General features: G+C 44.0%; 1 protein-coding gene across 2 annotated transcripts in view; it reads left to right on the forward strand.

The window, feature by feature from the left end:
* Positions 1-7,917, forward strand: part of STARD3NL (STARD3 N-terminal like) — a 41,297-nt gene extending 33,380 nt beyond the window's left edge. For both annotated transcript variants that reach the window (XM_045510908.2, XM_010947303.3), the window contains 3 exons: positions 74-169; positions 5,727-5,802; positions 7,197-7,917. In XM_045510908.2, the coding sequence (XP_045366864.2) occupies positions 74-169; positions 5,727-5,785 (155 nt within the window). In that variant the 3' untranslated portion in view covers positions 5,786-5,802; positions 7,197-7,917. The remainder of the gene's footprint in view (positions 1-73; positions 170-5,726; positions 5,803-7,196) is intronic.
* Positions 7,918-13,863: the final 5,946 nt, after the last annotated feature.

Here is a 13,863-nt window from a genome sequence, read left to right on the forward strand (position 1 = left end):
TTGTATTTAACTTTACCAAGAGGCTCCCAGAACCGTGACGTCATTCCCAGCAGCTGAGTTTCTTCTCTTCTAGGACTCCTGATCGTTCAGGATGCCTCGGAGAGAGCGGCGCTTATACCTGGTGGGCTTTCTGACGGTCAGTTTTATTCTCCTCCTGAGTCTGAAGCAGGTAAAAAAAAAATGTGACTTATCATTTGTGTTTCTGTCCATCATTCAGAAGCTTGGCCCTTCCCCCCTCCCCACCTTCTACTTCCCAATACATTGAGCAAATACATAACACACCAGGCATTTAGGATGTGAATATAACCAAGACATGATCTCGATGTGCAGCCCGAGGTGAGACACAGAGATGTAGAAATAAACATAATAGAGGGTCTTAGACACCGGAATGTGGACGGGGAGGGTCTTGATGCTCTCTGTGTTCCGTCCTCCCCTAACTGGCTGTCCACCAGGACTCCCTTTGTCTGAGAACGCCAGCACCGCCTCCCCAGGTGCCCGAGTCAGAATCCAGCGCCTTACTGGGGACATCACCTTCTTCACTCACCAGCCGTTTTGATCCTCCTTATTTCTGTCTCCATTATTTCATTTAAATTGTATCTCTTATGATCATCTCTAGCCTCAGTTCAGCATTTCTTATTTCCATGTCTGCAACAGCCTCCTGACTGTCCACCTCAGTCGCCTTCTCCCACCCAGCCACAGGAATGCCGTGTTAAATAGAACAATCCCATTGTTCTGGGAGTTCCTCGTGACCACCCTGTGATGTAAAAGCCTCATTAGCCCTGTTTTAGAGATGAGCAGGCTGAGGCCCGGAGAGGAGGTGGTTCGTCCAGCATCACACAAAGAGTAAGAAGGTGGAGCTAGGATTTGAACCCCAGCTCCTGTACTAGAGTCCACAGTCATAGCTGATAAATACACAGCCTTCCGGTACTCATGAAAATGCAGAGTTGACCATGTTACTCCCTCTCCTAAAAGCCTTCAGCGGCACAAAGGATTAAGGAAATCATTGGATCCTTAGCCTGGCACAAAGCACCTCTGTGTCCACCCTTACCCAGTTGTCCAAGCTTGCTTCTCATCCCTCACCTTGTGTTCCGTTCTCAGCTCTCTGAAAATACACCAAAACCCTCAATCCATTGTGCCCCTTGTTGGTTGCACCCTTGACGTGACCCTCTGCGCTCCTAGTCTCCACTCACGTTCAGGAGGCTTCTCCCGACCCCCAGCCCCACCCCGGCTCCCGGCAGGCATAGGAGGTGTGTCTTTTGCCTCATGCTCACCAGACCTCTCCCACGACTCTGCTCTCCCGTACTGACCGGCCTGAACTGATTGTCTTTGCCAGTGACTTGGTCTGTTTCTGCCAGTGGAACGGAAACTTGAGTTAGAGGCTACATAGTTTTTATTCCCAGCATCACACTTAGTAAATACTTTAAAATGCACACACACACATACACACACAATATAACAGAACAGACTCCAGGCAGAAAGAGCCACGTGGATGTCCCGGGCCCAGCAGTGTGGCATAGCGTATCAGGGAGTCTCGAAGCAACTGACGTGCTGGACGATAGGGGTTGAATCTAAAAGCAGTAAAAAATACAATCATGTAGAGTCAGATGAAACAAAGATATGGATTAGCAGAAAAGCTATTTCTCAGCCAGCAGAAGCTAGAATAAGTATTAAACTTTTCATTGCCTCACTGTAAGGACGGTTTCATCGAGATTTTTGTACATCACAGGGCTAGTTCTTTTTTTTTTTTTTTTTAAAGTTTGCAAAAAGCTTTTGTATAGCTTAGATTTTCCTAAGACTAATAAAATTTCTTAGCACTAATGTACTTTTTAATTAGAAGTTCCGAACACAGGATGACATGAGTACCACTGGAGGCATTTTTCAAAAGTAATCAGTTGGCCTCATCCTTTGACTTTTACCACCACCTAGTGGCATTTGGAAGCATTACCACTTCATTGAATTAGGAAGCCAAACAAAAACACTTGCAGTGTCCCGCTGGGTGGCTGCCTTGTGTAAGACAAGGTGCAGATTAATAGTGAGCAGAGTATTCAAAGTGATTTGCTTTATTATAGTATTATAGGTTCATTGTCTGAATGTTCAGTGTAAGAAAGAATCACAATTAAAGACTATTCTTGGAATTCGTGTGCCTAGAAAAGATTTTCCTTTAAAGTAAAGCTTTCTCATTAGGTCAGCGGACAAATGTTAGAAGTCTTTCCGCAGCAGAAGCTAGAAGGTTTTCGCCCTGACGCAGCGCTGATTGGCCCCTAGTACATAAGAGGACATCTGGGGCCTGCCTTGCCTGTTGGCTTTTGTCTGTCTTTCTTTAGCACCTAGTATACTGCCTGGCACGTAGCAGACCTGTTTTCATCCCAATTTTTATTATTTCCTTTATTCTGCTTGGGTTGGGTTTAGCTTGCTGTTCTGTTTCGTCATTGATTTAAGATCTTTCTTCTTTTCTGATACAGGCGTTTAAAGCCATTAAATGTCCCCTGGCAGTGCTTTTGTGACATCTTGTAAATGTTGGTGTTGTGTTTTCGTGTGCTCCTTGGTTTTCAGCTTGGTTGCCTGTGATGTGTCTACATGTTGGTCTCTTGGTTTATATCCTGGTCAGGATTAGATATGCAGGTTAGTGGGGATTTTTTTTTAACAAATTTTAGGAGTTTTGGCCATTACGTCTTCAAACATTTTTACTGATTCTTTTTATTTCCTCTTCTCTTTTTCTGGGATTCCCATTACATACGTTGGTGTGTTTGATGTTACCTCATAAGTCTCTGAGCTTTTTTCAATTTTTCTTTAGACTTTTTCTCTCTGTTATTCAGAATGGATAACTTCTGTTCCCCTGTCTTCAAGTTTACTGATTCTAGCTTCTGCCAACTTGAATATTCTCTTAACACATGTATTTATATTTAACTTCAGTTACTTTTTACTCCAGATTTTTTAAAAATCTGTTTATTTTAAATTTCTATCTCTTTGAGAATCTCAATTTATTGATATATTGTTGTCATTCTTTCCTTTAATTCTTTAAACGTGACTTTTTTCCAGTTCTTTGAACATATTTATAGTCATTGCTTTGAAATCTTTGTTGAACAAAATTGGACACACGCGAAAGTTTGTACTGAGTTGTGGTATTTGTTTTATTTTTCTCCTCAGAGTAATCAAACTTTGCTTCTTCTTTGCCCCTCGTATCATGTTTTTATTGAAAAAAATTTTTTTGCAAATATATCGTAGCAAGTGTAGATTCTGAATTTGCTCCGAAAGGTTGCTGGTATTGCCGTTTGCTTAGAAAATTGTGTGGGCTGAATCTGTGAAATTATGTCCCCTGTGGTGTGTGGCTGTTGATGTCTCTTCTCAGTTGTTTTTCTTTTAATTCTTTTATTTTTAAGCCTAGCTTCCTAGGGCTCCCCTCTGTGTCTACATAGCTTGGTGGTAGCCAGTGATGGGACAGCCTTTGTGGTCAAACACCTTGATTAAGACTTCCATCCTCGGTCAGATGAATATTTGTGTACAGTGGATAACACATTCAAATTGCAGGTGGTTTTGAGTCTTCCTCCCCTTGGACTTTTGGCTGAATGTTTTTGCATCTCTTCTGCAAATGCTCACAGTCCCATGGCCGCCCAGGCTAGCTTGGGTTCTTTTGGGTTTCCGTCGAGCATGCACACAGCTTCAGCCAAGCACGTGTTTGCTACGGCCGTGACCATAACCTCAAACCAGCAGAGCCTCTGGCCCTGCTCGCTCTCACACACTGAGTTTGTCTGTCAGTTCACAATTTTCTCACACCTCACCTCAAATTAAATCAGCTCCTTCAGCTGTGTGAATTTGCTGCCCATCCTCATGGCCCGCTTTACCCGGGAAGAACCTTCATGCCGTGGAGCCGGGTGTTGGAAGCTGGGGGAGGGATGGGAGCAGCTGCAGGAAGGAGCCACACTGTTCTTCCCCAGACTCTGCAGTTTTTCAAGTGCAAACACCGCTCGCATAGCTGTAAGCTTTCAGTCAGTTCCCCAGCACTGGCTTGGTTGTGGTGTTCATCGTGTCCAGTTTTATAGTTGCTTTTCAGGGAGAGGATTTGGTGAACTCCTCTCTTGACTATAGCCAGAAGCCCTTGCTGGCATACACTTTTAATCTATGGAAAGCAGATGCATATTATGTTTTAATTTAAAGTTTGACTTTATTTGGGACTCCCAAATAGCCCCAGGCCGTGACAGCTGCTCGTTGCCGTCAGCCTGACGGGTGGAGACAGGAAGGCTCCGTGTGACCGTCTTCCTTAGACTTAGACTCATGGTGAGAAGGCAGTTAAACCACCCGGCGTCCCATGATTTTCAGCAGTTTAATAGCCTGGAAAGTGAAGCCTTCCAACCACTTATACCTTTATCTGTTTTTTTACTACACTCTTATCCTGAGCTCTGTGACATTTACGGGGTTGAGATATGAGACACAATCTTTCCTTAAGGTTCTCAGCTGCCCATTCTCCTGTACAGATTTGTTCTTGGCTATAATCCAGGCAGACGTTTTCTTGAGAAAAAAAAATGCGCTTTTTGCAGTGTGTTATCTGACAGCAGATAAGCACCAGTGGGGCTGCCAGCTTCTGTAGGTGAGTAGGTTATATCCTGACCTGCTCCCTCGCTGTCCTCACCACTCCTTTCTTTAGTTCCCTTCCCTGGTGATGAGAGGAATGCACACTTGTTACACAAACGTGCAAAGAACAAAAAGAAAAGATCACAGTCCTTCAAACTATGCAGCAGCATCAGTGTTGGCCGTTTAGTTTGTTTCCTTTTACTTTTGTGTTTGTCATTTGCGTAATTGTGAACATACTACCCGTATTATATAGATCTTGTTTTAAAATTAAAAAGTCACTTTAAGTTTATTGTAGAAAGTTTGGAGTATCCAGAAATGTATGTAAGTCACCTGGTTATTTTTTTCTAGTCTTACTGATTTGCATGTGTATATTAAGTTTTTTTTTGTTATCAAATATGATCTTACAGTCTATTTTTCATTACATATTTGCTTTTACTTTCCAGCATATGCATTTCCCATGTTATATTCTATATACACACAGTTTTTACATGGGTGCAAGATATTTCATAGAAATTATAATAATGACTTAATTTTTCTTCCACTCTCAGACGTTAGATTTTTCTTCTCATTTTTAGAAGGAAAATCTTCATAATGGAAAACAGTATTATTTCCTCAGGGATATATCCTAAGGATATTAACCCAGAGTGGAATGACTGGGTGACATTCAGGTGACACTCACGCAGATTGGCTGTAACAGTGACCACTGGCAACAGCACAGGAAGTTGACCATCTGTTTTGTCCCCCAACCAGCACTAGGAATTCCTCATGGCTCTCTCTCACTGAATACAGCCATTTTTCAAAATATGTAGATTAAATTATTTATACTCAAAGATATTTGCATTTGAAAAATAGGTAAGCTTTTCAAGCAAAGAGTAGAGGAGGAAGAACAGTGGATATTAGTTCTCGGTCCACATGAATATTTTTAGAAGTACATAAGAGAAATACATCTTGACAGATTAGTGCAATTGATAGGTCCAATTCTGAAGATTTTCCTCCTGTAAGATGCACAATAAACTATTTTACAGTTTTAACCTAAATCTCTCTTGGATTAAGCATATGTATCTCTCATTTAAAATGTTATGCAGGTATAATTTTAAAGAAAGTGTTGCTGTAATTGAACGCAGTACTTTTCTCCCTTCCCCTTCCCCACCATCTAGGATCTGAAAATGAAGCTGAAGAAAAGCAGGACAGTGAAAAACCACTCTTAGAACTATGAGTGACACTTATGTTAAAGTAAGTCTTTGAAAATGAAACAGTAACAATGCAGGAGCTAGATATGGAACCTTTCTCTGAGATTGAAAGTAAAATACAAAAAATGTGAGTGGGATTATATAGTTATATTTCTCCTATTTACATAAATTTGTCAGACACATTTTATAATGTAAAATTTCTGAACATTTTCTAGCTATAAGTTTGCAAAGGATGAAAATAATGCACAGTCCCAAATTCCTAATAAGGATGACCCAGTTCATTTCTGTTGCCAGACTGTCTCAGGGTCAGACTTTGTGTAGTGACGACCCTGACTCGTGAGTGCTGGGAGGTGGCAGTCCTGGGAGGCTGCCACTGTTACTGTCTGGCCCACACTCGAGGGCTGTGACACTGGAGGGGGAGTAGCTGGGCCAAGGCTGCGGGGCTGGCGGGGGTCAGAGCTGGGATGCAGCCCAGCCCCACCTGCTACCAGGATCTGTGCTGGCCCAGCACTGGGAGGGCTCTGGAGTGTCTCGGAGCTTCTGAGATGAAGGATGTGGTCCAGTCACAGCAGGACGGCTGGATGTGCCTCCAGGGGGGACCCATTGTTAAATCCCTGCAAATCTCCAGAGAAAGCATTTCACCCTCAGAAGCACAGGCAAATAAACAGCAAGGAAATTGTTATAGCAGGAACTCTGCCTAACTAACCCCAGAAGGGAAAGGAGAGTAGACTTTAAAAGTTCATATTATAAGAAAAAAATCATTTGTAACTATGTACAGTGATGAATATTAACTAGACTTATTGGCCATTTCATAATACATACAAATATTAAATCATTATATTGTATAACTGTAACTAAAATAATGTCATCTCTCTCTCTCTCTTTTTTTTTTTTTTTTTTTTTGGTAGCAGGGGTAGGTAGGTAATTAGGTTTTATTTATTTATTTTTAGAGGAGGTGCCGGGAATTGAACCCAGGACCTCGTGCATGCTAATAAGCATGTGCTTTACCACTTGAGCTACACCTGCCCCCCAATTACATCTCAATAGAAAATAATAATGAAGCAAAATGTAAAAGCAGGGAAAGCAGTGCACTGATTCAGAGTAGGTGGGCGGCCGGCACAGGGGCAGACTGGTCGGCAGAGGCATCCGGGGCCCAGGGGCTGGAGGTCCCGTGCTGCATCCATGGTACCCAGCACGCGTCAGCCCCATCCTCCCATGGCAGTGTTCGACATAAGACAAAAATCTGGGCATGGGAACAGTAGATCCTTTTCTAAATTACCTTGAAATAAATTCTTGTGTGGCCTTCACCATGGTCTTTCAGATGTAACACAGCCCACCTTTAGTACCTAGACTTTGTTGTTAACACATAAGGCAAAGTGCAGCATTTTGCCTTTTACACTGCATCTCAAATATTTCTGTGTTCTCTCTTTTTCTAAGTGTGAAAAACCGTCTTTGAAAGTCACCAGAGGGGAAAAAGGACTGGAGATGGATTCTCCCTTTTGAACGTTGCAGTGGTGACATCCACTGCTGACGTTGTCGGACGGCTAATAGAGAATTTATTTATTGTAATACCTCACAGACATTGTACCATATCCACACACATGTAGCGGCCTGCCTGAGGCTGGAAAGGCAATGTCATGCTCCACCCTGTGTTCAGTGAGACTGAGTCTGATGTGTTCATGAACAGTTGCAGGAAACTCTCGTGCTGTGTTCCTAATCAAAAGACTTCTTAGTATATTGGAATAACACTTTTTTAGTAAGCAAATGTCTTTTTATTTTGATTTGCCAAATGGAATTTTATGTCATGTCTCAGACTTCTTTTGTATTTCCTTTTCAACACCCTACGTTTCCCGTGTGTGTTTTAACTCATGCACATGTGCTCTTTGTACAATTTTAAAAGGTAACAAAATCCAACATGTCAGAATGATGAGTTTTATTTTTCCTGTTTTACTTTATGTGTTTGGCCTAAAGAGTTAGAATTACAAAAGGGGGGCAGAGGGATTGTGAATACATATGAAAAGTCACCAAAAATTGTATCTTCCTCTTAGAAGTTTGCTCTAAAATAGCCTGAATACTCGTATGTTGAACCTACTCTATGAAATCATTGCCATCGTTTTCCCTTGTGTTTAACTAGTTTGAATTAAAATGAACTAAATTATATTGTGAGTTGTTTTTTCAAAAACGTGCTTAGTCCCCTTAATGCGCCATGGGAAGGCAGCGTGCTTATTAGTGTTCTTTCGTTGTTCATGTGTCATTCGAGGAAAATGCAGTTGTGTGTATTGGTACTGGTGCTGGTCTGGGTGGAAACTGGCCACTTGTGCCGATCAAATCACCTCCAGCCGTCTTTGTTCTGAGACTGGCCCAGATGACAGAAGTGCAGCTGGGAGGCTCCCTGGAGGCTGGGCTCTAACCAGGAAGAGCTTCTGACAGGGAGGAAGAGGGGAGGAAAAGCCCCAGGGTCTGACCTTGGGACTAAAAGCCCAAGAATGCAGTGGTGTCATCACAGTGGGAACGTCCTGTCTCAGGAGTGGGCTCGCATCTACACCAAGCCCAGAGACGGCGCCTCAGCCCGACGTCAGTGTGTGACTTTAACCTGAGGACGAGCTCCCAGCTGCCGTGCTGGGCTGAACCCGTGGGACTGGCCAGTCCTCGTAGGAAGCCCAGGCCCCCCCCCCCAGATGTTGGCTCTCAGAGCAGAGGAATGAAGTGCATGATTGAATGTGCCCTCAAGTCAGACAGTGAGAACCTGAATTGTTGATCTCAGCAAGAGAGCTTTGTTCCTCTAGGACAGGACAGACTGAGCCCGTGGGCCTGGACCCCTCTCTGTCCCCTGCTGGGTGGGGCGGGGGACATTTGTTTCTCACACTGACATTGCAGAGCAGCCCTCTGCTGATTCACCATCACACTGTGATCTGAGTTACTGTCCTCTCTGAAGCCTTGCTCAGGTTGACTCTGAGGCCATTTTGTCCCTTTAGGGGGACTCATGTGACTCAGTACAGGACATTCAGTTGCACAGGTGAGCCCAGGGCCTCCGTATCTGTTCTTGTGAGGGACAAAGCACGTCACTGTTGTCACTCCTGCAGTCTGGCTGTGCTGCTGGGTTCAGGGGAGCAGGTCCTGTGTCACCCCGTCCCTACTGAGGAACTGAAATCAACAAGTAGCAGCCCCAGTGACCGCGTCTCCCGGGAGAGGGCAGGTCGTTGGTGGAATGTCAGGGGCCGTCCTGGTGCTGCAGGAAGTCCTGTCTGCTCTTTGCTTCAGAACAGGGTCCTGAGCGTGGATGGAAGGTGCCGCATCTGAACATCCGGGCACGAGGCTCCCACCTCACATAGGAGCCAACTGGAGGGACAGATAGTGGGAACCCTGCCCCGCGGCCTAAGAGTGTGTTTCACGGCAATTTCGTGTGTGTGCAGGGAAATTTCCTTCCCGTTAGGTGTGGCCCTTTGAAAGTGAGCCGAGTTGGTTGTGGTTTAACTGTTGTTATTTTCTTATAATACCCCAGCCACCCCGTGCACAGCGTCAAACAATACGGGCGGCCGGTTTGACTTTGATCATTTTCCACGAATCAACCACATTTAACAGAGCACATGAACAAAAGAAGCCTGAGGAAATGAAGCAACATGAGCCACAGCAGCGCCTCCTGCCACTCGTGCTGTCACCTCCACCACCTCTGCCTCTCCCCTCCCCTCACCTCCCAGGTCAGGGCGGCCAGGGCGAGTAGGGGACGGAGTTGCTAAGAAGGTGGAAACCACGGGAGACGCTGCCTAGCAGTGCCCTGGAGGGGAAACCAGCTGCACAAAACTCCCAGTGATTTGCAAGTTTCCCCTCTTGGCTTCTATGCTTCCCCAGTGCAGAAATCGTTCGATATGTCTCAGATGAGTCCCAGCTATTTGGGCCAAAGCATTCTGATCAAATTTAAAAGGATCAAAGTGTCGCTCTAAATTTGATTTCATCTGTCTTGTGTCTGGTTGGTTTCATTTTGCATCCAAATGGGAACCTCTGTTTGGTTTCCAAAAGAACTGGTTTTACAGTAACTGAAGTGGATTGTAAACCAATAAAACAGCCTTCCCAATTTTAATCGGAACATTGTGTTAATTCTAATACTTGAAAAGGATTTTTTTTTAATAGGATTCATTAGAGAAAACAGAAAAATATACAGTCAGTTATTTTTTCACCAATAGGTCATGCAATGAATATTTTGTTTTATGCCCGTGCCTACGGAAGTGCCCAGACACACATATAAGTGAGGGTCATGCTTGTTAGTATTACTACTCAGTAGAAAAAAGGGTCAAGGGACATGAACAAGTATTCAACAGAAAAGAAATATAAATAGACTTTATATAAAAAGATGTTTATCATCACCCACAGAAAAGAGCGAATTAAAACCGCAGTGAGATAGTATTTTCCACCTCTAGATCAGTGACATCCCGACATTTTGACAGCACGCTCCTGGCACTCACCCACATTGTGGTACAAATGCAGGGTGGTACTATGTCCATCACAGGCAAGCTGGCCATATCTATCAAAATGACCAATACATGGGTTCAAAATGATGTAAGACACTTAAATTCTCAGATTTTTTTTTTTTAATAGTAAATGAGTGGAAATAAGCCAGGGTATGTGTCATGGGGAACTGATTTTTATAAAATACATGTACACCTGTGTAATAACACACAGCTGTCTATGTGTCCCCATAGACTGGCATAAAAAGAGCTCTAGGTTGTAGAAGTGAGAAGTGCAGAATAATGTCTATTGTGTAATATGTTTGTGTACAAGGCAGGAAATTAGAATATATATATAGATGCATATATGTGTGTGTGTTTTTATTTATTTATTCGCTCATTATTTGTGTGTTCATTTGTGTTTCCTAAATAAAAACGGGAAGGATGCAGAGGAAACGAAAGTGTGACCTGTAAGAGGTAGGAAGGTGAAGACAGTGGTTAAAGCAAGGTTTTTTAATGCAATTGTCAGTGTTTTAATGGATTTGCATCACTTGATTGTATTATGTAACCATTTAATTGGGATTCTGCTATGGGTACTACTTTTTCCACAACACTTCATGACTAGTTTTCCATTTCTTTAAGTAATTTACATTTTTTTGAAAATGCATAGTACTCTGTCATATGACATCCTTTAGTTCATTTTTTTAGTTCTCTTATTGGGCATTAGGGTTAACTGAGGGCTGGTATAAATGGTGCTACAGGGAAGGAACATCTGTGCACATCAATCTTCGTACGTACATTTTGTTTCTTTTTGGAAAGTAATGGATCTGTAGTAAGAACACTTTCTGGGTGAAGCAAGTTCTACACTGAAATGCACTCAGTGACTCCTCGCTGCTGAGGTCTGTGAAGGCAGCCCTAGAGCTTTTTCAGCCCCTTGCTACCTCAACCCAGCTGCACGTTAGAATTCCTGAAGGAGGTTTTGTAAAGTCTGATGCCTGGACTGCGATGAAATGTGGACCTCTGATTCTTCCTTCCCTCCCTCCTTCCCTTCCTTCCTTTCATTTCCTTCCTTTCTTTCATTCATTCATTTTAAGTTCTAATTAACGTACCATATTTTCCCAAGAAGAGAATCACTGTTACAAAGGATCGAGCAGCAGGTTTAAAGTCAGGCAGACTCGGCCCATGTGGACCCTGACACTACCCTGTGTTGAACCTCAGGCATACTTCTTAGCCTCTCTGGGACTGTGTCTACTCATCAGTGAAATGAGCATCGTACTGAACCGTGGTACAGTGAGCGCATCAGATATGAAGCAGGCAGCTGCCCAGCAGAATTCCCGATGCTCACTAGGTGGTGGGTGCTAGCTGTTATTCAAACAAGCAAAGAAAAAATAGCCTAAGAGTACGTGACAGAGAGCATGCACTTACCCAGACAAGTTTCCACGGCTAATGGAAATGCTGAGTTCCTAGCCTTTGGGCTGAATACCATCTTGGTGTCATACCTCTGGGTATCTCTTATTACTCAGAATTTCTAGTTGACACTTAGATAGGACTTTGAATAAATCGAGTGGGATGTCATGTATTACTTTTCATGGCCTCCTTGATTGACAGGAAGTCTTCAAAAAAATAAAGTCTGTGAGGGGGAGATTCCAAAACAGTAGGGAGAATTCATAATGGAGAAAATTCTGAGAATTGTTGCCTTGCGGTTTCCCTGTTTATAGTTGAGAAGTGTGTGGAGTACTCTAGTTCTGTAAAGACTGATGAGACGCGAGCGTTTTTAGGGGAGAATTATACAAATCTGCCTGACTTTTCCATTGCACACCTGTGGGTGCAGCCTGCTGTTGTGCTATTTATTTTATCCAACCAAGTGTCATGGGCTAGCTCACAGAAGTCCTATTAGTAGGTGGAAAGTCAGTGTATGTCTTCCTGGCATGAAAAATTGTGGGACAGGCTGGCCTGTGATCCTCTAATTGTACGAACAGGAGGGAAATTAGGACTGGGAAAGAGGGAGTTCCCTTCCATTGCTCTTAGCCTAATAAGGAAGGAAATTTTCCTGTTTCCACTGAAAGCGAAAATAACCTGTTTCTACTCTAGCGGCAACTACTGTAGGAGGTAAGAGCCGGCTCTGGTAGCAGGCTGCTGGGGTTCACACACCAGCTCTGTTTCTTCTTAGGTCTCTTAACTCCAGGGATGTTCTGTAGCCCCTCTCTGCCTCAGTTTCCCCATCCACAGAACAAAGATAATTGCACATGTGCAGGCACTTAGACCAGAACCAGAAAGCTGTTGCTATTATTACTTCATTAGGATATTAATCATTGAATTTGTAAGTTTCCCTAGAAGTCTGAAATTACTTAATTTGAACACTTTCTTGTGAAGATGAGCAAATACAGGCAATATGACTGGTCAAGAAGAATGGGCACAGCTGGTTAGAGCAGACCAAGTAACTGACACTCTAACTACTGGCTGTGAGGTGAAACTTCTGGTCCAGGGTTCCTCCCCCTACACCATGTGGAAGCTGAGCTGTAGTGGAAAAGAACTGGACCAAAATGATGTGTGCCCTCCTTCCACCTCAGAAATGCCCCGAGATTATAAGGATCTCAGGGCCCATTGAGTCTAGGGAGGAGCTGGAGTGTTAGGATGGTCAGGGAACCATCCACTGTCCTGTCTGCCCGGAATCTCAGTCCAATTCGTTACACCCCCCAAAAAGAGCAGTTGCGAATCTAGGACACACTCACAGAATAAGGCAGGATTTCTGTAGTATTGAGAGCCCAGGGAACAACTGCAGTGATACCAGAGTATATACTTGAGGAGAGGAGAAATGCGCCCACGAGTCCGTGAGAAAATTCTCCCTGCCTCCTTGGAGGAGATCTTTAGTAAAGAGGCTGTGCATGTTTTGTTTTGTTGTGGCTTGTTTTTGTTTTGTTTTTCCCAGTAGAAAGTGAGTTAAGGGAAAGCCACAGGATACTAGGAAACAAAACATGGGCTCTGAGTTCACAGAGACCTGGCTTTAATGACTCTTAGGTACAAAATAGCGAGCAGGAGCAAACAAATTAACCACTCCAGTCTGTAAACTGTGGACTGTCCCTGTCTCTTCCTCCAAGGGCTCCTAGAGGACTGGTGGGTTACCTGGTGAACAGCAGAAACTGATTCCCTGTGACATTCACATCTAACCTGTGTGCAGGGAATGAGATTGGAGATGATTCTCTGTATGTGTGGGATCTACTATTTCTAAAGTGGAGCTGCGGACAGTGGATGCTAATGTCCTTGAGGACTCGCGTGGACCAAACTATTATCTCAGCCAGTGCACACAGCTCCAGGGGAAAGGGCTCTGGGGCTTCAGTTCATGGATGAGGAAATGATGGCACAGAGAGTTCAAGCAGCTGCCTGAGGTCACACAGAGACTAATACAGAGTCATGGTGCAAACCCAGGCCCCCGGGGGTCAGAGTCCGGGTGCTCCACCGTCCACCGCGATGCCCCTCTGGTGTTAGCACAGTTCTCAGGGGGTTCATGTGAGGACCAGGAGTCAGTGCTTGTGAAACACTCGTACAGATCTGAGCACACACACTGCAAGTCATGCTGGGTGGGGGGGTCACCCTGTCACCGTGGGAACGTCCCACACCAATGAGTCTGATCTGGCGACCTTTGGAAGAGAAGGAACCCGGGC

The sequence above is a fragment of the Camelus bactrianus genome, chromosome 7 (assembly GCF_048773025.1).
Source record: "Camelus bactrianus isolate YW-2024 breed Bactrian camel chromosome 7, ASM4877302v1, whole genome shotgun sequence".
NCBI classification, from domain to species: domain Eukaryota; kingdom Metazoa; phylum Chordata; class Mammalia; order Artiodactyla; family Camelidae; genus Camelus; species Camelus bactrianus.